We start from the raw sequence: 24,996 nt of genomic DNA on the forward strand, positions 1-24,996 counted from the left end.
CCAACAACAATTTCTTGAAGTGTGAACTGTGAAAATAACACTGCAATTGTAACTGATTACAACTCAAGTACTGGAGAGAAAAAAATATTATCTGCAAAACTGATAAGGAAAAGAAATTAAACAACAACAACAAAAAATCAGAGCTAGAAGCAAGCTGTATTGTTTCCAAAGTCCTTTCTATACTTTCACTGCTTTATATCTCCCTGTATGTGTAACTCACAAGACTTCACACCAGTTGTCCAGCACAGGTTGCCTCATGTTCCCTTTATGCCTACAAAGAGTGCTGTTTTGCTGCATGTTCATATGTACTAGCAAGCTCTGACTCTAATTTTCCAGTCTTAACTCTGCAGTACATCAAATATTTCACACAAGACACCAACCCCAGACAGTGATACCATGATGCAAACATAACACATAATGGCTTCCAGGAATTTTTCCACCACTGCTTCAGCAATTACACAGTAACTATTTCTTAGAACTACAGTGTATTTGTACAGATGACAGAAATTCAAAAGGAAGGTTCTAAAAAACTATCCAAACTTTATGTGTTCCAAAAAGGTACCCTAGCTATGTCCCCATTTTTTGTCCAAATATATGTAGTTACAGTGCTTACATTTTGAAATCAAACGGAAGTTCCAGCTTCCTTTGAATGTCACCATAAATATTTGTAAGGAAAAAAAACAAACAACAAAACCCAAACACCAAAACAAAATCCAACAAACTGGATTTATTGTACATTTCACCTAAAACACTGTTTTGCCCTGTGTTTCAAAAAAAAAGACCACACAGAAGGTACGTGTCATTTATGAAAGATAAACTTTACACTACCCTCTTCCGGAAGGATATAAGTATTGATGCAGAGCACAAACCAGTGCTACCAATAATAACAACAATGAGCTGTGCACAGCTCAGCATGAGAAGAGGCATCCCCAAAGACACGTGGAAGGAGAAAGGGGTGCAGAAAGGGTGGTACTTCTTCAAATTAGAGGCTGCTGACACCATAGTGCCCTGCCACTGGTGCCACTGCTGCCAAAACCTCGAAACTCCCACTGTTGGGAAGGGGTATGTGTGTGCACACTATAAATTTGTATTTTCAAATGAAGTTAACCACTTCTTGATACTGTTTCCAGGAAACAGTTACACAGGAGCCACTAGATGTTCTTCAGCCATCTTCCATTGCTTTTGCAAATATGTCACATCTCCATACACAGGGAATGTAGGTTTTAGGCACAGATTGACTGGCAAATTACTGCAGTAATGTACCCTTGGTAACATTTCTCTACTCAATCAGAAGGTTTTCTGTACTGCATCACTTTATATCTTGGTTGTCCGCGTCACATTTAGAGTAATGTGGTCTGTAGTAGCTATTTTTTACCTTTGGTACCTAGTTTTCTCCATTTCTTTGACTACTTACAGCATCAGATACGTTTGTAAGTTCATAATGATACTGTTAGGAAGACAGCAGCATTACTAGTCACACTGGACTTCAGTAGGTTATAAGCTATTTAATTAATTTTGCTTTTAAATGCCTTTCCTTCTCAGATTGTAAGCATCCATGTGAAGATACACTTGTAATGCCAACCAAAAATGCAACTAATTTGAACATAAAATTCTACTGCTGAAAGCAGGCAATCAATACAAGAGAAAACGGCATTTCTCCACTCCCAAGTTAAATAGGTTTACCTTAGTCTGACTATTTAAAATCAAATAAGTGGAAATAAAAGGAAGTACACGTACTTTAAGAAGATGGGAATAACAAAATACCAGACCTAACACTTGTTAAGACAATGCCCATAAAAGAAGGATAACATTAATAAGATGTAATTTGGCAACAGTCTGTTTTACTGCCTTTGAACTGTGCATTTTTATGTGTAAGTATTGAGTAAATTTCACATTCATACAGTGGAAAAAAGTGTCTCCCTTCTAACAACAGCAAGAGGCTTTCCTAATATATTTCCATTCTTATTATTTCACTGGAAATATAAACACTGCTCAGGTGAGCAAATTCTTTTTTACTTTATCATTGCATCAAGATAAAGCAGGATTGCTCTCTTTGGAGTGATTTTTCTTCCATTGAATCTATAGTCAGGATACTGCTGACAAATAGAAAACAGTGCACGTGATCATTTTCAACATTTCAGCTATTATTGAAGGTGGCTGTTACGAAAAGAATAATAATAATAATAAAAAATTCCTAAGCACCTCTGATATTACTCCAGTCAGGAAACCTCAGCCAGATTTCACAGTAGCACAGGCCAAAACGTTTGATGGGGAAGGCAAAGAGTTAACTGTATTTCTTTTTCTCACAAATAAGTACAAACAAGAACAACCTTCCCCAGGTTACAGATGCCTTTATAAAGCTTTATAATGCTGGGAACATTTCATAAGGAAGAACTCTCCTATCTCGATATTCTTGGAGCTGCAGGTTATGATATTGCAGTGTTCATTCAAAATGCTCTCAAATTTGAGCTAAGTAAGGACATCTCTTGGGGCTCATCTCTAGAGGAAAGCTATTGCAAAATAGGCTAAAGTTTAAACTTGAAGTATATCCAGCTATTTCACACTAACTCCTAAGGTGAACACATTCTATATTAAGAACACTTCATTGCAATTTAATCCAATCCCCAAAGTGATCTAAAAAATGGGTATCTTTGTGTGGAATAGGAGTGCCCTAATGTAAGGCTAGCCTACAACTGATACTGCCAAAATAGACCCCAGGCAGTTTCCTGTACAGACACACAAGCATATACCTGCCATATACACGTGACATAATTCTTGTAAGGACAGCAAAATGTTCTAAAACAACTTAGCTAAATTATGAAAGAGTTTTATATGGATGAGTATATCTTCTTTTTGAAAGCAACATGTCAACAAGCATAGACATTTCATTCTTATCATATAGATGAGGTTTTAAATACCTGACTATGCAAGGGTTTCATTCACAGCTACCCACAGAAACATTTGGTATTTCAATGCAGAAAAGCAGTAGGCAACCATGGTAAGAGGACTTTCAGAGGTTCAGGACAATGTGTATATATTGAGCTTTACAGGAGGGTATCTGGAGCAAGCATCCCTGCTGGGAAGAAGCATCTCTGTTTTTACCTGTCTACCTCCAAGAGGTTCATGTGTTTTCAGCCACTCCCCAACATTTGTTATTAATAGAAGGTGGGATATTCACCAACAAGTTCATTAAGAGATGGCCAATGACTAGATTACCCGAGCACACACTAGCTTGCAGCAGAGAGGACACCTTGTGCTACACTAGTACAGGCAGCCAAGTGCCCTAACGGGGCCAGCCATACCCTGTCCTGGATTAGTCTGCAATACATAACACCGCTGGCTGCTACCAACATCGACAATCTGTCCCACAGCAGCACCCCCTTATCAGGAATTACTGACCTGGGCAGAAATGACTGGCTGGGATGGGCAGGGGAAGCGCAAAGGAGGAGTCTCTCAAGTCTTCACTTGTGTCTTTGAGGTATCTCTTAGAGGCGAACAGCACATTCAGAAATGCACATGCCAAGCAGTTTCTTACTTCTGATTCAGAGATACTCAATGCAAAGTAATCTCCACTGAAGAGTCAAGTACTAGAGCCAAGCAGTTTTCTTAAAGACTCTGTTTTTAGGCTAAGCACAGGACTGCTAGTTACACCACATGCAAACTCACATTCACAAATTGTCCTAGAGGCAATCCCTCCCACAGTTTTCTGAATATTCTGGGAAAGTAAGCCCACATTAAAAGCAAAATGATGAAAGGTATCTTGGGGTATCCCATGCAACAGGTGCTGCACAGTTGGATGCTCTGAACTGAAAAAGTGATTCAGAACAGTGTATTTTCTTGCCAAATTTGTCCTTTTATACTGTTGGAGAGGAATAAATCTCAAATATGATCTACTGGCTACAGTTGAAATGAGGCATGATGGAAGGAATAAGTAAATACAACTTGTGCTCCCAAGCCAAATCTTCTCTCTGTTTGTTTTTGGCAACACTATCGAGGATCAGTGGGTCTGCGAGGACATGCTTGTACTGGAGAACTCATGGAAAATATCCAGAATTCTTTATTCTTCCTATATTAAACAATAATTTAAAAACACACAAAAAACAAAAAATCCCACTAAAAAACCCAGAGAAAGTCCTAAAGTCAACAGTAGGAGACTATGGAGAGTAAAAGACTTGGATCAGATGCTTTGCATGAGGAACACATATATGATATCCTCCCTCAATTAAGCTTTGTCCTGTATCACTGCAAGCAATGACTAGAAAATGCAGGAGGTATTTGTCTTCACGTTGTCTTGTCTCACAGCTTGACCCCAGTACAAATGGTATGGTCTTCAAAAGTTGTGGGATTTGCAGAGATGATAGAAAAGATCAAACATGACTATGAGTTTCAGGAAAACACCCATCATAAGGACATGCTTTCATCAAATTTTGAAACCAATAATATAAACAGGCAAATCAAAACAACGCACCCAGGGTAAATCACAAGAAAACAACCACAGCCAAAAGCAGTGACAAGAGAAAGAGATGCCCCAGTCTCAGCCAGCAGCTGGGGGGAACTGGAGGCAGGAGCTGCCCTGACACAGCTGGACAGGTCCCACATGCATTGGGAGCGTTTGGGTACACACTCTTTGTACAGCTTAGCAAAGCAATCAGCTGCTCTTTAAGACCTTAGGCTTCCATAAATGTGACAACAGTGAATGAAGCAAAACAGTCTATAAAAGGGAAAATCCCACAGACAAAAAAACTAAACTGATAACTCCATAAAGCACTAATTAAGTAGTTAACACACGCTGCCATACATCGAAAATGGTGCAGAACTGCTAAAGTGGCTTCCCTCAGGCTACAGAGCAAGTCAGTATAGAAGGCAAGATTATTACAGTTACAGGTGGTCCCAATCCCCAAAAGCTACTTTCCCCTGTAAAAATCTGCTTTTATAAAGTACTGGATTTTTTTTTTTCTTTCCAGGAAATATATGCATCTAAATTAAAGTACAAGTAGCAATATTGATTGTATTGCAGGCCAGAACAGACAACTAAGGAAGCAATGGAATAAGCACTACGATATTTAAGTGGGACATATTGTTTCAGCAGCACCAATATATTAATATGAAACCACAGGCTCTAAGAGATTAATGAAGACTAATATTAGGAGGCTGAAATTTTGAAGAAAAAAATTCAAGAAGTCAGGAAGTTACAGATACGGCAGACAAAAAAACCAAAAACAAACAAACATCAAAAAGCCACAACTCCAACCAACAGAAAAAACAACTTGGTTTAAGGCAAATTTCAGAGCAAGTTTTAAAAAGACAAACCAGTGAAGATCTACCTCAGAAAATAGAACTTAGCAACTACTATCAACTGCACCAAAACCAAGGGAGGCTTAGATGGGTACCATGATGCCTACTGCTACACAAAAATAAGAACAAAGTGTATAACAGCTGATGCTTTAAATCAAAATGTGCAGTGGCCTCAGAGGTAATTTTGTAGCTTTTGTGTAGCTGGCAATAGGAAAGTAAGGTCTATTTGGAGGCTGAAACACATCTTTTCACAGGAGTCATATTGGTTCAAGAGTCAGTTTGCAGATTTAAAAAAAATATTATCACTGCAAGTGTATGGAAGAACTTGAGACATCAGGGGTGGGTGGGGGGAATCTCCTTTGCATTTTGGGCTTGGGTATTGTTGCAACTCCAAAGTCCAGCACTGAAGCTTCAGATATTTAGTAGGAAGTTCAGAGAGCTGTGCTTGGACTTACAGTTATTAAGAGATGGTTCATGGGTGAGGGCCTCTGAGCATCTTTAGATACAGTAGATGCATAAAATGCTGAATCTTGCCTTAGGAAACAATCCATTAAGAATACACAGAGAAGCCAAAAATACCAGAGGAAGTCACTACATAAGAAAATTACTATTAAGTAAAGCAAAGATCACATACACACAAATAATGGGACTAGTACATAACTAGTTACAATTGTAAGCTCAATTTTAATTTGGAAACCATTTAAAACATGTCACAGATGAGACAAAAGGATAGATGAACTGCAGGACTGGTTGTTTCCTGAAATCTGCCAGGGACCCACCTGTTCAAGTCAGATTCCAATCATGAAACAAACAGAATAAAGAAAATAGAAACAGGACAGTATCAGCAAATGGAATTGAAATTTAATGTCTACCAAGATGAATGCTGTGTGATTTTTAGATGTGTTATGTAAAAAGATACTTCATTAAATAGTTTTTAGGCAAATAGCAAGATACCCCAGTCATAAGGAGAGGATGTATAAATGGAACTAAACTTATACACTAATTGAATTATTTTCTTCAGGAGTGAGATGTAGCTTCAATTAACTCCACATGGTTAAACAGGTCAATAGGAACTGAGGGGAAAAATAGAATATACTATACTTACAAGAAAATAGGAAGTAAAGAACACTGGGAAGAATACAGGGAGATGCTAAAACAGATAAAGAACGGGTATTAGAAATGCAAAGTAAACTATAAAGTTTTCATAGTTACAGATGCTAAACACAAATTATTCTTCCAATGAACTAAAAAAAAAAAAGAGAGAGAGAGAGAGAGAGAGAGGAGAATTGGACCAAAAACAAAAGAGGGAAATGTAGCGTAAGTTAAAAAAGCAATTAAAATATTAGTGGGGAAACAAGCATGCCATAAGAAACCAGAAAATATTTATGAGTATGAATACATTGTACATATACTAAATGACAGACTAAAAGGCTTGAACATGGCAAGATTTCTGACTTACAGTATAAAAGAAACAGGCAAATGTGATAGTCTATATGGGAAATGTATCATAGTAAGTGAAATAACTCTGAGATCTGCTTGTTTAAAGACTAGCAAATTTGGAAGGTACCTTGAGTAATACAATTTGTATTTCTGTAATTTCAGAAAAAGTGGCAAAAACCTAAAACCAATCAAAAACCAAAACAACCCTTAAAAAAAAATTAAAAAAAGGAAAAAAAATACTTAGACCTCTGCAGTTTATTTCTATTTATAAATAAAACTGTTCTCAAAGTCATGTTTCAAAACTGTCCTTCCAATTAAAACCTCCCTGGGATCCAAAGCATCACTCAGGAGAGCCACACTGGACATGGTGGCAGAGAAATTTCATCTTCTTACAAGAGTTCACTCATTACTTGTCATATATTTTACCAATATTTTGCAGTTTCATACCATTACAAAACATGCGTCAGAAGCTTTCCTATCATGCATACCAACATCTGATGTAAATTTCAAAATTTTAAAATAATATCTGAACATAGGAGCAACCCTATTTTGCTCAGCATCAAAGCTGTATACTCAGAATTATTCTTAGTGACATAATGTTGGAAATACATAGAAAAGTAAAAAATATCTATCTAAAATTACTTTTACTTTATAAGATCCTAAGACATGAGATTTTACGTTGATGCCAAAAAATAGAAGTTAGTACCAGTAAAGACCTCAGGGTTACTGAATGGTAACAATAGTATCATTCTGTCATTGGGAGTTTGATACAGAGAGCTATAAACTCTGCATCTCCATTTGATCTCAGAATAGGTTGCCATCATGTCAATAGTTGACGGAAACAAATAGATAGCTTACAGTTTTCTATTCTATTATTATCTATACATCAACATATTGGTGATTAACAAACCAAAACAGCTTGCCCATTTTTGTAGTTACTACAGTAGGTGACTTTTCCACTATAGTTACCTGACAGAAGATACTATAGCATCAGACGTTATTCTCCCAGCTCTGTTAAAATACTATCGAGATCTCAAAAGAATTTTTCTTCAAGGTGATCTTTTGAATCATTCTAATTAACAAAAAGGCTGCAGGAGGATTATCTTTTTCATTCATTCTTAAACAAAATTATATGCTTACTGAAATGTCTAAAAGAATGACTGTGGTGTCTATTAAAAATAATATTTTAAAAAAATATATATATATATTTTGAAACCAGAAAAGAGACTATGAGCAAGCAGCAGCATGCTCATATGCTGGCTCAGATCAGATCAACACTGCAAATGCATTAACCAAGCTCACCCCTCCTGCAAGGAGGATGAAGCCTGCTCACTGTATGTCTGCCCTTGGGCTGGATTGTTCTTGCCAGCAGACTGGCCTCCATTTAGCTGGCAAGTTCAGGAAAATTAGCCAAGGACCTTCCACAAGCCTCACCACACCCCTGTGATCCAAGCAAGCGGCACATACTGAATTACTTATCAGTACTTAAGTACCAATGTAGTTTACATAACATGAAAATTAAGATTTGTTTCCCTTCACTGCTCCGTTTCTGCCCCATATAGTCTGCCAGACCAGAAACAAGTCATTCATCACAGGCATTTCTGTCTAACCCAGGAACAGGGCAGACAAATTCCCTCCCTCCACCAGTACTGCTGCTGAACAATTCCATGAGAGCTTCCAAAGTCAAACCAAATTCCAGTTTAAAACCATTTACCATCATCAGTGTTTTTACTCTGTTTACTTTATTTTCCCAGTCTTAATTAAGAAAACTGGAATCCTAAACCAAATATAAAACAAACATCAAACTTAGTTCAACTACGGCAAAATATCGGGGAAAAAGTATTAGTATTTTCCTACTCTAGAATAATTTTTTGGAAAGAAGTATTGACTTATGACTAAGTAGCAAGAAATGAGTAATAAACTGACATAAACAAATGAAGGCATGCCAAAAACCCCATAAAAACTGACAAAATTAATTTAGCAGCAGGAACAAGCCAAACATTTTTGCAGGGTGCACTGGGTTAGCTTTCAGCTTGATCAGTTCCCGAGTGCTGCTGCTGACCAAGCAGGCAGCGAGAAAGTGTGGGAAGGGGGGTGGAAGGAGACACTGGGATAACTGAGAGTCATGTGAAAAAGCACGTCTGAAGAGAACAGCAACGCATGTCTCTCAAGTTTGAATAACGTACTGACTAGCAGATAACAATTATAGAAAAGAGTAGGTATTTCCTCATGTGAACCATTTAATTGTGAGATTGAGTCCCAGTATTGAAAAACAAACTCCAGTGCTACTGATTTATCTACACAGAAACTGGCAGAACTGAAATAATCAGAGAACAGTGCTACATACTCTTTCATGCTCTACGTTCTGAGGCATTAAAAAAAAAACCAACTCCACAAACAACAACATGCTGCAAATCTATCTTCTAATATTTATTTACACTGTAGAAAACAGCTTGTGATGTAAACTTGCCCAAACAGAAAAATCATGAGAAAAATTGTTATAGCTATTTGTGAAGGGAACGCAGCACACTTCACTGCTGCCATCAATTTGTAGTTTATCAATCCTTTACCTAGAAAGCAAAGAAACAAGAAAAATTGCCACAGAAAAGAAAGTGGCACTGGAAGAAGACAGGACGTCCCACTAAGACATGAGCTGGAGCATGAGGTAGGACATAAAGCCACCCATACGCTGAGGCTGCCACAGTCTGCACTGGGATGAAACACAAAGGGGGACAGCCAGAGAAGCGCAACTATTTATCTCTTCATAAACTGGCACTTCCCTGCCTGCTAGGTCCAGGGCTGTCCCTACAGCATGGCTTTTGACTGTAATAAATGCTAGAGTAAACTACATGTAATTGGAAAGGAAAGTAACATTCAAGCTGATGCTCCAGAATTCAGTCTAACAAGTGTTCCAGTAAGGCCCTAGAAAAGGTTGTTAGAAAACACCCTGAAATCTCTGAGAATTATATTAGTGCAACATGTACTCAAAAAGCCAATTGGGGATGAAGGACACAGAGAACAGTGCAACTGAGAGAGACTCTAAAGCTGTTAGGAGTTTTTTTTTATTTCGAAACTATTGGCTACGGTAAATGGCAGACAGTTCACAGAATCGCAGAATAGCTTAGGTTGGAAGGGACCTCCCAAAGGTCATCTACTCCAACTCCCTGCCGTGAGCAGGGACATCTTCAACCAGATTAGGTAGCTCAGAGCCCCGTCCAGCCTGGGGTGGAATGTCTCCAGGGATGGCACATCTACCACCTCTTCTGGGCAACCTGGGCCAGTGTTTCATCACCCTCATTTAAAAAAATGTCTACCTCATTTCTAGCCTGAATCTTCCCTCCTTCAGTTTAAAACCATTACCCCCATCCTGTTGCCACAGGTTCTGCTAAAAAGTCTGTCCCCATCTTTCTTACAGTCCCCTGTAAGTACTGAAAGGCCACAATAAGGTCTCCCTAGAGCCTTCTCTTCTCCAGGCTGAACAACCCCAACTCTCCCAGCCTGTCCTCACAGGAGAGGTGTTCCAGCCCTCTGATCATCCTGGTGGCCTCCTGCAGCCCCTCTCCAACACATCCACGTCTTTCCTGTACTGAGGGCTCCAGAGCTGGACCCAGGACTCCAGGTGGGGTTCCACCAGAGCACAGTAGAGGGGCAGAATCACCTCTGTGGACCTGTTGGCCATGCTCCTTTTGATGCAGCCCAAGATACAGTTGGCCTTCTGAGCTCCACATGCACATGGCTGGCTCATGTCCAATCGCTTATCCACCAGAACCCCCACGTTCCTCTCGACAGGGCTGCTCTAAATCCCTTCATCCCCCACCCTGTATTGATACCAGGGGCTGCCCCGACTCAGGTGCAAGACTTTGCACTTGGCCTTGTTGAACCTCAGGAGGTTTGCATGGGCCCACTTCTCAAGCTTGTCCAGGTCCCTCTGGATGGCATCCTGTCCCTCAGGTGTGTCAACTGCACTCTCAGCTTGGTGTCATCAGCAAACTTGCTGAGGGTGCACTCGATTCCACTGTCTGTGTCACTGACGAAGATAATGAACAGTACTCATCCCAGTACGGACCTCTGAGGGGGCCCCTTGTCACTGGTGTCCATCCAGACATTTTGCCATTGACCACTACTGTCTGGGTGTGACCATCCAGCCAGTTCCTCATCCACTGAACAGTCCACCCACAAAATCCATCTCCTTCCAATTTAGAGAGTCAAAACACATTCCTTCTATGTGGCATGACCTGTTGCCCACCATTACCAGCCCACAAAACAGCTTTGTTTTCAGAGAGAGACTCACACCGTGCCACTCCGGGTGGTTCTCTCACAACTGCTCCTTCCAAAGACAAGTATTTCTCTGCGTGTCACTCTGTGTATACTGGCCAGCAAGCAAAACCTTTCCCTTTCTTTTAGGATGGTTAAGGTTTAAAACACTGACGTTTAAAATTTCCCCTTCCTTTTCATGGAGCTTATATATGTTCCCTTTAACATATAAAAAATGAACATGATTATGACCATGAATTAGAAAGCAATCAAGAGGAGAAGTGGGTAAACAATGGATTTTGACTCGGGGTAAACTGGAGACACAATAAAAAGCTCCAACAGGTGGTTCTTTTGTTTTCAGATTTACTCCTTCTATGCAACGTCCTTCAAGCTGTTCTGAACCAAAATAAAAATGCTGCTTCAAAACAAAGTTAGATGTGTATTTAATAAACTGGACTAATTTATAATTAAGACTCTGCTCTTTCCTGTTCTAAGCTTTGCTCTTGTTCCAATTTCTATTGGTAAAAAAATGTTGCCCATATCCACTTCAGAGTAATATAATTACTAGAGTTAATGCAGGAGTTTTAATTCTTTTGCTGTATGAACTTGAATACATATTATTCATGATACTTGTAGCAGAGATAAATAAGAAACATAATAAAGTTTGCAAACACTAATACAGTGTTTAACTTGCTGAATTCTCCTTGAAGAACGTTAAAATCGAAGCAGAACAAACCCAATGCTATCTGCTACAGGTCAATTTAAAATTAATCATAACTTTAGTCCCACATGCATTTAACTGAAAGCCAGAAATGATTTAATCTTTGACTTCAGGACTAGAAAGATGATTCCCTTATGTGGTAAAGGGAAACCAATGGCTTGATTTCAGGCCTGTGCTGTTTCAAGATCACTCTTTGAAAGGGTCTGTCAGTGATTTCACTCTGCTTTGGTAGCTTAAAAAACTACACATGTCAGTAGTCACAAATCAATTGGAAACAACTTCTCACAACCCTTTTCCTTCCAAAAGCATTGGAGAATGACCCCTCTCCCAGTCAAGATTCCTGTACAAAACCCAAAGCATTTGTCCCAGATGGGCTCACTAGTGAGCCAGTGCTGATCACCCTCTCAGTTATACCACACAGCCAGGTAAACAATCAGGACCCATAAGAAAAAAAAAAAACAAAACAGTAAAGCATGGTCCATTTAAAATAAAGTACATTCACTGCTCTGTGTTGCAGTTCTACCCTATTATATGCCCAAGAGGTGTCTTTTGATGTTCTGATGCAACTAAACACTTCAGAAGGTAAATCCAACCTAGACTCTGAAAGCAAAAGGATATACTCCCATTTTGTAGTGCTCACAGGCAAACACAGCTCAACAGAAAACCAAGCAACTCCAGACGCACGTGAATTATTTTCACTGAAAATTTCCCGCATTAAAACTCTTTTCTCCTCCACCCTTGACACGCTAGAATTATCAATATTCCTGATGTCCCACAGGCATCTACAAAAACAGATGGCATTCTGACTTTATCACACTACCTAAAACACCTTCTGCTCCACCAGATGACCCTCAGAGAGAACTTACCTCCAATTTTGCAGTTCCTTGCTTTTATCTCTGCACAATGACACAACAGCTACTACCCTTTTCACCAGCTGGCATATTCTTTAACCACAGACCTACAGGTGTTTTCCAGTGACCCTGATGGATTCCCCTGCATGTGAAAACCATTTGACTGAATCAACAGCAGCATTTGCAGAGCAGCCTGGGAGGAGGAGGATGGGTTAGGTGACAAAGGTCTCTTCCAGCCCCATTTCCTAGTATTCTGTGATGCATATGTGATCACACTATGTAGCATTTATGCCTTTTTGTCTTGACCTAAGGGCAGTTGCTTTTCAACAAGCTGGAATATAAAGAAAAGGTACCAGGCCGATGGTATCAGGTGCAAATTAGCAAACTGTGGACAATGACTATCGGATTCTTAGCTAACTGATGCTTTCAGTCCTGATGGGAAGCTCTCTGACTGTGTCCTTAAATGAACCCTGGGGGTGGAAATCCTGGTCTGCAGACATGCCTGAATACTTGTCTGGAAAGCCACAACCACAGCTCCAATATGTATCTGTACCTCTGCCATAAAGTGTAGGGTCTCATGCTATGTAAGGTCTTTGTAAGAATGTTCCTATAGGGTGCACTCTCCATTCTGAACCAGTCATTTCTGCCATGACCTCACTGATGTGAAAACGACTTCTGTTTTATGCATTATTTGTAAAACATTTTCAAATCAGGAGACTGGACACTATGACTGGGTACAAGAAACAATAACCTTCTAACAGTTTCAAAATAATTACGAGAAAAATAGCCTGTGGTAAAAAGAAATATCTAAACAATCAGATTAAAACTGACAATTCCCTTTTCTCCAAGGGTAAGGAACACACAGTCATTCATCATGGGAAACTGCAAATCTCCTTGGTTTCAGCACAACCAAACTACTATCTAAATTAAATATGGGGGCTATTATTGGATAAACCTTGTGCAATACCTTTTGGACTGCCTAAGGGAGTTTATGGCCAGCTCCAGGAATCATCCTCTGAGATGACCTTCTGCAATGCTTGGTGTTAAGCTAGAATTTGGCAGGGTTGCAGCAAGAAAAGTGAAGTCAGTCTGATTCGTCTGATATTGTTGGCATTTAAGTGCAGACAATAATAAAATCACCTTCTCCCTGATGTGGGGGAGCCAGGAATATCTGAGAAAACAATAGCAAGAATGGACATTAAAAGTTCAAGAGCACCATGTTTCCCTGGCTTACTGCAATTATTGAGGGGGGATGGATGACAACAGTTACTTTTTCAGTGTATTTTTTTCCCTTTCTTGGACTTACAGTGGTTTTACAACTGGCTGTTTTGTCCAGCATTGCCTGCTGTTACTGTATTACTTCTGAATGCTGAAGTTACCTAAACATCCGAAGCATATTGGTGTGGGGGAGGAAGGGGAAGTCAGTTTTTCCATAGGTCTCAGCCAAAGCAGAGCCAGTTCCCTCTTGAGGGGCTTCAGGTTCCTCCTTTTTTTCCCCTGAAATCATGCAATACTTTGTCAGGGAAACACCACCATGAGCCAAAAGAGCGTCGGTAGCTGAGCAAGAGTTGCAGGAGAGTATTCCACCCTGGCAGTGCTTTTGGCCCTCTGCCAGTTTGCAGCTGCTGCCCCAGGCTGGCAAGCAGGATGTGGTGGGCATCTCACTGGGAAGATGTGGGAAGGGCAGGGAGTCAGCCTTCTACAGCAAAGCACAGGATTATGATATGGAAAGATCAAAAAGGCTGACTAAATTTGTCAGGAAGGAGGGGTGGGGAAAAAAGAGCTGAAGCAGAAAGAGTCTTCAGCTGGGTGCCAGCAGAGGCAGCCACAGCTGGTTGCAATTGGGTGAGCCACCTCTTCTGCTCAGAGACAGTGTCAGCTGTCCCTGTCCCTGCCCCAGCAGGCACAAAAGCAGCAGGTTACAAAATGCACTCCCCTAACAAACTAAAAGATATATTTAAAAAAAGAAGAAGAAGAAGAATATTTTTAAGTAAGTCCTTCTAGCGGGTGCAGGATTTCTATGGTGAGGAGATCCATTCCCTTCCAAGGAGACTGCTTCCTCTGCTGTTAGCATTATGTTTGTAGGAACATTTGCAGGTGCTGTTATATTTGTTTGCAAGCCAGACTATGGTTGGCGTAGGTGATCTTTACACAACGTAATGGATAAAAAATGAAGAGGGTTTTGCTGAGAGTGCACAAGGTCAAACATTTTCAGAAAGACTTTTAAGTGGTGGCCAAGTCTGCATGGATTTTAACATGATAGCAAAAGCACATCTCTGACACAAGGGCCGAAGCTCTGTTAAACTGCAAATCATTGCACAGAGGCTTTCATGAGGAGCAGATGACCACTCACCTCTTTTGACAGTTTAGATATTCAGAGAGCACACTCCTGAGCGATGTATGACATTCTCAGGATATGGGAATTCTTGACATCCCATATATATATCTTCCACATATGTTCCCTCTGACGCAAGCCCAATATTCATCACAGAGCTTTCTGCTGTTGACTTTTTTCCTTTCCTTTTCCTTATTCTTATGGTAACACATTTAAGTGTAGATGATAGGTGAAGAGACTGAAGTGTTGCCCCTGTTCTTCCCAAAAGGCTAAAACCTCAAGCCAATAAAGTGTCATTACTGTCTCAAAGTTTAAATACACCAAAAATAAGATGGCTAAAACCAAATCCAACCCCAATAAATGTGACCATGTAACAATGACTCCCTGTTACACTTTCAATGGAAATCTACTAATCAGGTATTGCAGTCCACTGAAGGTTAGCCTGTGTGAACACATACACACTAAACAAAACAACAACAACAAATCTGTGTAAACTTTTTCTTTGTTTTAAAATTCCTTCCTGGAAAGGACATTCCTTTATCTATCACAGTAAATGATGCTAATTTGTACTGAAAATGCTTCCTTCTCATCTGCTTAGCAAAGCTGCATTTATGATTGAAGAGAATCAATCATTGTTTAATTCTTTAATAATTTTTTGCCAGTATAATTGATTCTTTTAATATGTGGATGTTAGTATTAAACTTCATTAAAAACATTTAACATTGGCTTATCTAATTTACATTTATAACCAATACTTCAAAATCACTTTTGTTATCTCTTGGCAAAGACTTGTTTCTTGGTTAATTTAATAATGTGACCACACTAAGACTTATTTTCTTTTACAAAATATGACAAAGTACATATATTCTTAAGTATTACTACAAAATAGCAAAAATGAAATATAATCAGACATAAACAATCAGAAGCACATAGACATTTCTCTGCATATGTTTATCCCAAACTAGATTTGTTGTGAAAATCAGTCATTCAAAGCAAGTATTCAAATTGCTACTGAAATGTTCCAAGTGCTTAAGTTTCAATAATAATAATAATAATAATAATAATAATAATAATAATAATAATAATAATAATAATAATAATAATAATAATAATAATAATAATAATAATAAATTTAAGAGCAGTCCCTGAACATCAACATGAGATTTAGCACAAAAAAAAAGGCCAGTGCAACTTGGAACGCACAAGCCAGACTGTAACCTTATGGGATGAGAGTGTAAGAACATCAAGATTACTGCAGCCCTAACCGCTACAGCAGTGGAGAATACATGGACTATTACTTCTGTTGTGCTTGTAACAACCGCAATTAAATTAATGTAACAGAATCACGGATATTTCAGGCAAACACATTTTGTCAAAGAGAGTGCTTGTCTCCTTTGGTTTATGACAATGTACAATGTTTAGAGAGAAATATAAACAAAGAAAATAAATTCCTCTAAACTTTAGAATATTTGTTCTTTAGCTGTTAATCTGTTTCACAATTTAAAATCTCTAACAATAGTTGTAAGAGGAAAAAACCAAATATAATCCCTAAACCAGCCACAAATACTGACACACTAGAGAAATCTAAATATTTTAAGATGGAACCAAGACCAAGCAAGCAAAGTAAAGAACACCCTTCTGTAGGCCTTCATGCTAAAATTAACTGGCAAAAAATTGAGCTGTGGAAAAGCAATCATTAGGTGAAGATCAAGTATCTTCTGCTCAAGAAACTTGGGTAGGTTTGAGGGAATAAGCTTTCAGAGATGTTTTACCGAATTTCTACTCACTGAAGTCTGTGGCACTCTTTTTAAATATTCCTTGTCATATTACAGATTTTTACTGTTTAAAACATCTCAATTAAGCTAGAAATTAAAGAGTAACATGTTTTCTGCAGATTTCATTCCTATGCTGCTACAGTTCCTGATGCCTTTTCATCTCACAGCAACTGAACAGCCGTGTTACACAGTGAGGGCAAAAAAAAGACAACCAACCAACCAACCAGCTAAGAAACCTATTAATATCAAACCCCAAAACCTTACTATGGGGATGGTACTGAAAACGTAAACCAAGTAGACAGAATGAGTGAAGATACATACAGGGAAATACAAATCCAAACTTAGTGTTGAGGTATCGGGTAAGGGTTTTTTTGAGAAGCAATGGCATAGGACAGTATCATAGAATCTGCCTCTAATGTAAAAGAATAAACTAAATTAAACTTTAAAAAATAAAACAAAAACCCTAAGACACATCTGCATGTCTGGACAAGTGAAATGAGTGAAATGCAACTTTTTATTAAAAACACAAAAGAGACCTTTGAAGAAATATTAGCTCCTTTATGGAAAGATCATAGCGTGGTAAACTATCCAAACAAGTATAAAGCAATTAATGACCAGAATTCCACCAACTTTAATTATGAGAAAATCAAATACCTGCCAGTGAACTTAATGAATGTTCATACTAGAAATGAGAAAAAAACACAGTATGAAAGAACGTATCCATATGTCCCCATAACATAAGATGAGCTCTGTGACACTGGAAGAGAGCTAGTTCCTTGGCATTTGCTTATTTTAAGCCAAAAAATCCATATCTCAGGAATGCTACAATTAATTACATATTTTTGCAGATTGTTGGAAAAAGCTTATAAACTTACTAACTGTATATTCTGTAATGCAAAGAAGAAGCTCTACCTCTCAGCTGGAACCATCTAGTTTATTTATATTATATATTTATATACTGAAACTAGGTCCAGAAAAGTAATTTTACATATGTCACGGGAAAGCATTGATGAGATGCTCTCAAAAAATAGTGGTCAGAATCCTTTTTTAAAACACTACATTCTGTAGGCCAGAAATCATTCAATGATTTGCTACTGAGTCTTTCTCACACCAGACTGAATTTTGCAAGAATCATATGAGAAAACCTGGAGAAGATGAAAAGAAATGGAAGAGACAGCATGAGTCCTAATGTCCACAAATGAAATTACTCTTCACCAAATATAAACATCTTCATAAAACTTGAAGATTTAGATCAAACTGATACTTCTGCAGCATTTCCTACCAGTCTAAAGAGCTGTCTTAATGACTTCATACTGAGTTTATGTCTCTAGCATGACCAGACAGCAAAATAGTTGAGAAGTGGGGATTTTCCATTTACTTACAGATGCACTCTCAGGGGACTTTATTAACTTTGACCTTTAATAACATGTAAACCGCACCCCCCCCCCCCCCCCCCCGAATTTATCAGATTCTGTAGAGTCTTAAATTTAAGGTAGAGATATGGAGATTATTACTTCTTAGATTTAATCATGTTATTAATTTAGAGCAGCAAACTCAGACAATGAAATTTGAATTCTCCATAACTTAGGCAAAAGAAAGAAAAAACTTGGTCCTACAGTATGATCAGTACATTTTGTGGGCAAAACCTGTTACACTGACATTAAGAAACCAAGAATGTGGTTAAAAGATGATTTCATCTATCTCAGATGTAGTAACAAACACAACCCCCAGTAATTATTTATTAGCTACAGACCACAAAAAATCTAAGCTAGTTTGGATATGTGTTATATCCTGCAGCAATGCTGACCTGTGAATTTACAAGACACGGGTCTGAAGCACAGGAGCGATTACAGGACTATAAACTAAGACAAGTTTCTCATTTCCACAATGAACCAGGATACCTTTCCTGTCCCCATCTTGTGTCAAAAGTATCACTCTACACTCCAAACCTCCTACACTAGAGAAACAACTCTCTTAGAAAGGTTTATTGCTCTTGAAGGTATATTGCCTCTTTCTTCTGGCAAAATGTTCCCTCTTACAGAACTATAGAGATCCTAGTAAACATGCTGTGATAACCCATGAATAGCAGACTGTATTTAGATCTGGAGATGTGCATTCTTATTTGGCAAAATGTTGCAGACATTTGAAATCAGGTGGTCTTTACTGATATCTCGATGGAAAGAAAATTAGAAGTACAAAACAAAACCTACTAGTTATTTTTCTTAAACACAGCTAATTTGTCATTAACTGTAAAATATTCTAATCCGTCTGAGCAGTGACCTTATGAAGTTGGGTCTTAAAAAGCTTGACGTCATATTTATGTTGCAAACAAGAAAAACCCAACACTGGCTAGATTTGTCATCTTTATAGGATATGTTTAAAACCAGTAAAAGCCAAAGGTTTTCAGGCAAGTCTCAAGGTAATGCTTCATTGCTCATGGCACTACACTCACCTAACTGAAGCTCTGCCAATTTATAATTAGTGACTAAAACCATTACGCCCATTTTTTTTTTAATCCTAACCAGGTATTTTGTTTGAGCACAAAAATTTTCACAATTCTGCATAGTTAGCAAACAATATGGAACTAGATGCTGACTTTCTTGTATTATTTCAAAGTAGGAGTGATAAAATTAGATGAATGACGAAAGTCATTCATTCAGTACTTATTCTAGTATTATATAAATTTACGAGGTATTTTGAGAATGAGTATTTCCCCCTACCCTCTGCCTCACAAACCTTAATTTAAATCAGCTGATGTCCAGAAACAAGTTCATGTCCTTAGAGTCTAAGTGAGTTCTAAATCATTTGCCTTCACAGAGAAAAAGATATTAAAATAACTATGGCACTGTTTCTAAAAAAGGATGAAGATCACTGCCTGAAACAAACACAAAATATAAGAAACTGCCTATTATTCTCCTAGTGAGTCACAGCCGAAAGAGTGGGAAATATGTGGGAAAATCAAACATTGTGACTGTGGTACGAGCAGAAACAAGCACAAAGCCAAATTGATCAAACAAGTAGTGCATAACTTTTCAGAAAGTCTGGAGCTAAAAATGAAACAGAAAGTGCAACTGATTCAGCAGTGTCAACTGCTGAAACTGCAAGTCACTGTGCCATAAAAGAGCTGGTGCACTATGAACACTGGGAAGGATTCCCACAGAAAAGAGATGCACTGCAAATCACTCCTCCTCCAAAATCAATACTTAAAATAACTATAATTACAGAGTTCCTTGGTCACAGCATGTAGCTACTGCTACCAAGAGGAAATCAGACCAACAAAGTCAAACACTCAAAAAAAAAATAAAAGTATGTGTAGATAAAAATTATTTTTTAAAAGGAAGAAAGTGAATTTGCTGCATGTTGCAAATATATGGAAACAACATCACCTGATCAACTGAGCAAGCAATATGTTGTAAAGACAACATCTACAGACCTTGGGCTGCTGATCTCCGGAGTGATCTTTAAAATCTGATAGGCAAAACGTTCCGAGTTTGTAGATGATTCAGGAACAGCAAACGCTTTGATTTACAAAACCTGATGAAAATGCGAGGCACTCATAAACTAAAGCAGCCAAAGGTCATGCTTGATAGAGGGATGCCCAACCCTCACCTGGGGCAGTTCAGAGGCTGTCATGACACTCAGCGCCCCCCAGAGGGCATGCAAAGATCTCCTCTGGAAAGGGGCCCACAACAGCCCACGGGCTCCACTCCTTGCTACAGAAGAGGAAGGCAGGACAGTGAGCACAGCCCAAACCTGCACGGAGGAACTGAAGTGCTGGGCCTTTCTGGTGGCAGTCCAAAACCATAACCACAAACTAGCAACCTCACTGAGGGGGGGGGGGGGGGGGGGAAAAAGGGAAGAAAAAAAAGGTAGTAAATACATTTTCTTCCCACAGTAGAATATATATTGGTGCAGTAAATGCAAATAGAGTATTAGGCTTCTCTGTGACTTGTCTTTAGCGCCATTTTAGCCTTGCAAGGATAAAATGAGGAAGTCTGTAGAATCGAGAAAGTCTTACAGGTGCTCACTTCACCCACCATGATTTAAGAAACAGCAAAACAAGGTTAGGAAATCTCATAAGGTAATCACAGCTGCTGGACTAGACAAGTGGACAAAAGTATGCTGTGACAGATCAGGAGGGTTACTGGGGCAAGTGGGTGTAGGAATAGATGGGGTTGTTCATGAAAAAAGAAAACAATTCAAGTATTACAGGTTCCACGCATAAATATACTTCCACACATAAATATACTTGGACCATTTGGTATTATTTTTTCAATAAAATTTTGGCTCCTGCTCTTGCATGCACACACCCCTCCCCCAAAAACCACAAAACTGCCACCCCACACACCTGCAACCAACCTGTGCAAGTTCCTTGAAATCGAGCAAATGATCTAGTGATGGGGGGCGGTGGGGAAGATGAGTAGATACTTTTGCCACTGGTGCAATAACAAGATAAGAAACTATTTTTTAGTGGTAATAACCATTGGGAGGTGAGAGAAGCAAGGTATATGAATAGTTGAAAAAAATATATGCGGAAACATTATTATGCATACACAAACTTTTCAAGTACATAGGTCTGCCTTGGGCTCAATTTTGGTCTGTATTTTTTACTCAAGACTACACTTTAGAAATGAACAGATTACATCAAACTGAGAGGACCACAAGCTTTTGGAAGGGGAAGAACACATTTCTAAATTCTATTGCTGAATTTGGAAGATAGCTTGAAAAGTGAATTTTTACTTGTATGGAAGAAAAATAAAACATGCACTAAAATGTGGAATAACAGACTATGAAGCACAACATAGAAAAGTTTACTGGGTTATAATCAATCACAAAGTGTACACCAGTTGACAAAATGATGTAAAAAAGAAGGGCAAAGCCCAATTCTGAGGCATATTTGTAAGGAAACTTTATATGTGCAAGGATATGGCACATTCTACTAAGTACTTTTGAAGTATCTGCTGAAACAATCCATCCAATTTTGGGTACCATACCTAAAAAGAGATACTTTGGGCTGTCCACGGTTGATCTACAATGGCAAGAGATTTAAAAACAAGACATATGAGGAAAGATGAAAGGAATAGCATCTTTTTAGTCCATAAGAAGTATGGAGATCTGACAGCTGTTCTGCAGTATATGCAAGTCAAATTTGAATTGTTCGAAGAATCACTACTCAATGGCATTGGCTAAACCTGTATTAATTAGACTATATTGGGGAAAGAAAAAAGATGAGGACGTTTCTAATCAAAGCAGTAAGAGAGGTGAGTTAGATATGGTTTAATACCCATTATGGATCTAATTAAGAACAGGTTATACAACGCCTGTCAGGGAAAACACAAACTTGGCTCAGTTCAGCCTCAGCACAAGGACGGACTAAGCTGTTCAACATCTCCTTTAGTCCAAACTTCAGCCCTAACTACATCTGAGTTGTGGTGCAGGTTTCTTTCTTTTAATCTTCTTTCCATATGCATAGTCCCAGTTTCAGTGCTATTGTATTTCGAACAAAGGCCAATATTTATTGCTTCAGTGACATGTTGTTCTACACAGCTCTCAAGCCTAAGATATTAGGTATCTCTAAATGGAGAAAAAGTATTTGAGTAACAGGCTTACTACAAACACATACTGTCTTGCTAGTTTGAAGCTGTTGGTAGAAATCCATACCACTATAGACAGAGCAAATGGAGGCATTAACGCTCTTAGAGATTTAAACCAGCTGCAGAACACACACCACAAAATTCCCATGTGGTAACAGCATCTACTTGAGGAGCCCTATTATCTATCAAATTCTCCAAATTTGTAACTAAGACTATGAGGCTACATGTCCAAATAATCAAAATATTCAAACATGACTAATACTGAAAAATGACAAGGTCAGAATACATTTTACAAGCTTGACTATTTGACGATGTACATGAGAGATTATTTGAACTAAGAAAGTTCCTCTTTTCCCCCTAAAAATCAGACTTGCAATGCTGGAAGTTAACAAGCAACAACTATTCAGATTTTGGTTCCCACAGTCTACATAGGATAGTGTGACATATTAGAAAGAAGCACTTAATGAGAGCTGATGATCTTACTAATTTAACTACCTAATGTGTGGCATTGCAGAAGCATAACCTGATTATTCTTGGAGGAGGGCATTTAAGGATGAGGGGCAAAGTAAACAAGTTGTAATGGGGCAAATTCTGATATTAGGTTGAAAAAAAGTTCACAAAGTGGTAATCAAGTGCTGGAACAAGTGTCCCCAAGAGGTGTGGAATGTCCATCCTTGCAGATACTTTAAACAAGCCCTGAGCAGACTTCACAAGGATATTGAAATGTGAAGCAAAGCAAAAAAAATAGGACCTTAAGCACAAGATTGAATCACATAATTTTTTTAATAACTAAATACAACCCAATAGATTCTGTTAATTGGACTACCTGATAGACCTTGGCAATTATTCCTATTATAGAGCTGCATAAAAAATAGGGACATATTTGCCTGTTAAATACTGACTTCTAAAATAAATGACAAAAGGCATCTCCCTTCATCAGGCAGTTCTAAAAAGTCTTCTTGACTAATGGCCACATTTTGCTGGGTCTCAATTCTAAGGTTCTTGGCCAAAGTGAAGTTTCAAGTCAGCTGCTTCCATTCTTATCATCCACAGGGACAGAGCTGCCAATGCCCAGAGTGGAAATGGCTGAGGGAAAAGGCCATTAAAAAGGCTCTGTGCTAGCTTAGTTGAGATACAAATCAATCTTTCCTCTGCTGTAAAACTCAGTGCTGAGGTTTTTATGTTCATGGGTTACATACTGCCTGTGTTTGAAGAAGCTGCTTAGTGACACTGTTTGCTTCTATGAGGGGAGTAGCAAATCAGTGTATTGCATCAGGGTTATAAGCAAGCATCTAAGGGATCACTAATTAAGGGACCTCAGAGTTATATCTGTATCTCTACTAACTGTAATAAGGGCTTTTGCTCAGTGAAGAAAACAGCTCTTGATGTTCTCAGTAGGAAAAAAAATAAAGCATTTTCAAAATACATCTAGGGCATGCTTCAGTAAGCAGCAGTGCCAGTATCAAGATCCTCCTCTGCCCAATGCCTGCTGGTTTCAGCCCCTGCTCAGCCCCTTTAAGTAGGCTGACATAAATTAAAGGATATGGGCAGGAACAAGCAGCCAAAACCATAGTGTGATAAGGACAGACAGAAGGAAAAAAGCCATTGTGCAAGCAGGTGTAGGAAGCACTTAATGTTTAACCACAGTACTTAATTGGGGGAAAAGTATAGCTGGCTTGCACTAGGTTGCCTAATAGAAATCTGTGGCTGTATAATATTTCTCCTCCTCAAGGAAGCAGTAGAGACTGAAAATTTTGAATAAGCTATATATTCAACAGGCAGAATGAAGCTGGAGAAACCACTTAAGCAAGGCACAGGAAAACCAACCCAAACAATTTTAGAGAGAAAAAGAAATTCTTTTTTGCCAGGACCTTTCCCACTTTCGTGAGGGTTCAACACAGGGAACCCAAAGATATTCCTGAAACCAAATTTCAAAATTTAAAGTTTAAATTATTTTCCTTACTATTGCAGAACTTTCTAGTCTAGAAAATGCAAGAAAAAACTACAAGTGTGTTTCTGTGACCTCCTGTTTCAAAAAATATCCACATCAGCTCTCTCTGGCTTGGAGCTCCTACAGGTATCTTTCCAGGCTACAGCTCAGCTTGACACACATAAAATGAAAAAATGTCTCTGGTGACATGCTACTCTACAGGCAATTGCAACAACAGTCAAGATGCACAAAAAGACCACAACAAGACAGCCCCAACCTACCCCCTCTCCCCCTTTTTTAATAAAGAGAAACAAACAAAAATACCCTTAATTTGCCTCTTATGTCAACTCAGCTTTCATATGCAAGAGAAAGTCCAGAGTTTGTGCTGCAGAGATTTAGCAAGGAATCATCTGAGCCCACCTCGGTTCTATTCCTCAGTTGAGAAGGACACTATGGGAAGAAATTGCTAGTAGGGAAAGCAAGCCCTTTAGCAGGATGACCTCAACACAAGTTTTAATAACCAGCCCACACAGTTTGTCATTGTCAGCACAGTCAGGCACTCAGGGAGGCATAACAATCTGCTTCGGTCTTGGTGGGAAGAGCAGAGGTTGCCAGAAGGCAGCGTTTGGAAGGCACATTACCAGGGCCAGGCTATGTGTACATGGCTGAAACATAAGCTGCTTTTCTGCAAGCAAGCTCTTTTAATAGGAATCCAGTTTATTTATTTATTCAGAAGCAGATGGCATCCTCTCAAGATGTTATGCAGAACATGACACACAAAACAAGTATTTTCATCTGAGC

General features: G+C 38.7%; 1 protein-coding gene across 5 annotated transcripts in view; it reads right to left on the reverse strand.

Annotated features, from left to right (window-relative positions):
• The window catches only part of CDYL (chromodomain Y like), a 106,917-nt gene that overhangs the window by 16,286 nt on the left and 65,635 nt on the right, over positions 1-24,996 (reverse strand). For 3 of the 5 annotated variants that reach the window (XM_065052490.1, XM_065052493.1, XM_065052492.1), the window contains exon 3: positions 6,401-6,445. The exons of the other annotated variants lie outside the window; for them this stretch is intronic. In XM_065052490.1, the coding sequence (XP_064908562.1) occupies positions 6,401-6,445 (45 nt within the window). The remainder of the gene's footprint in view (positions 1-6,400; positions 6,446-24,996) is intronic. 5 annotated transcript variants of the gene reach the window in all.

This window comes from Columba livia, chromosome 2 (genome assembly GCF_036013475.1).
Source record: "Columba livia isolate bColLiv1 breed racing homer chromosome 2, bColLiv1.pat.W.v2, whole genome shotgun sequence".
Taxonomy (NCBI): Eukaryota; Metazoa; Chordata; class Aves; order Columbiformes; family Columbidae; genus Columba; species Columba livia.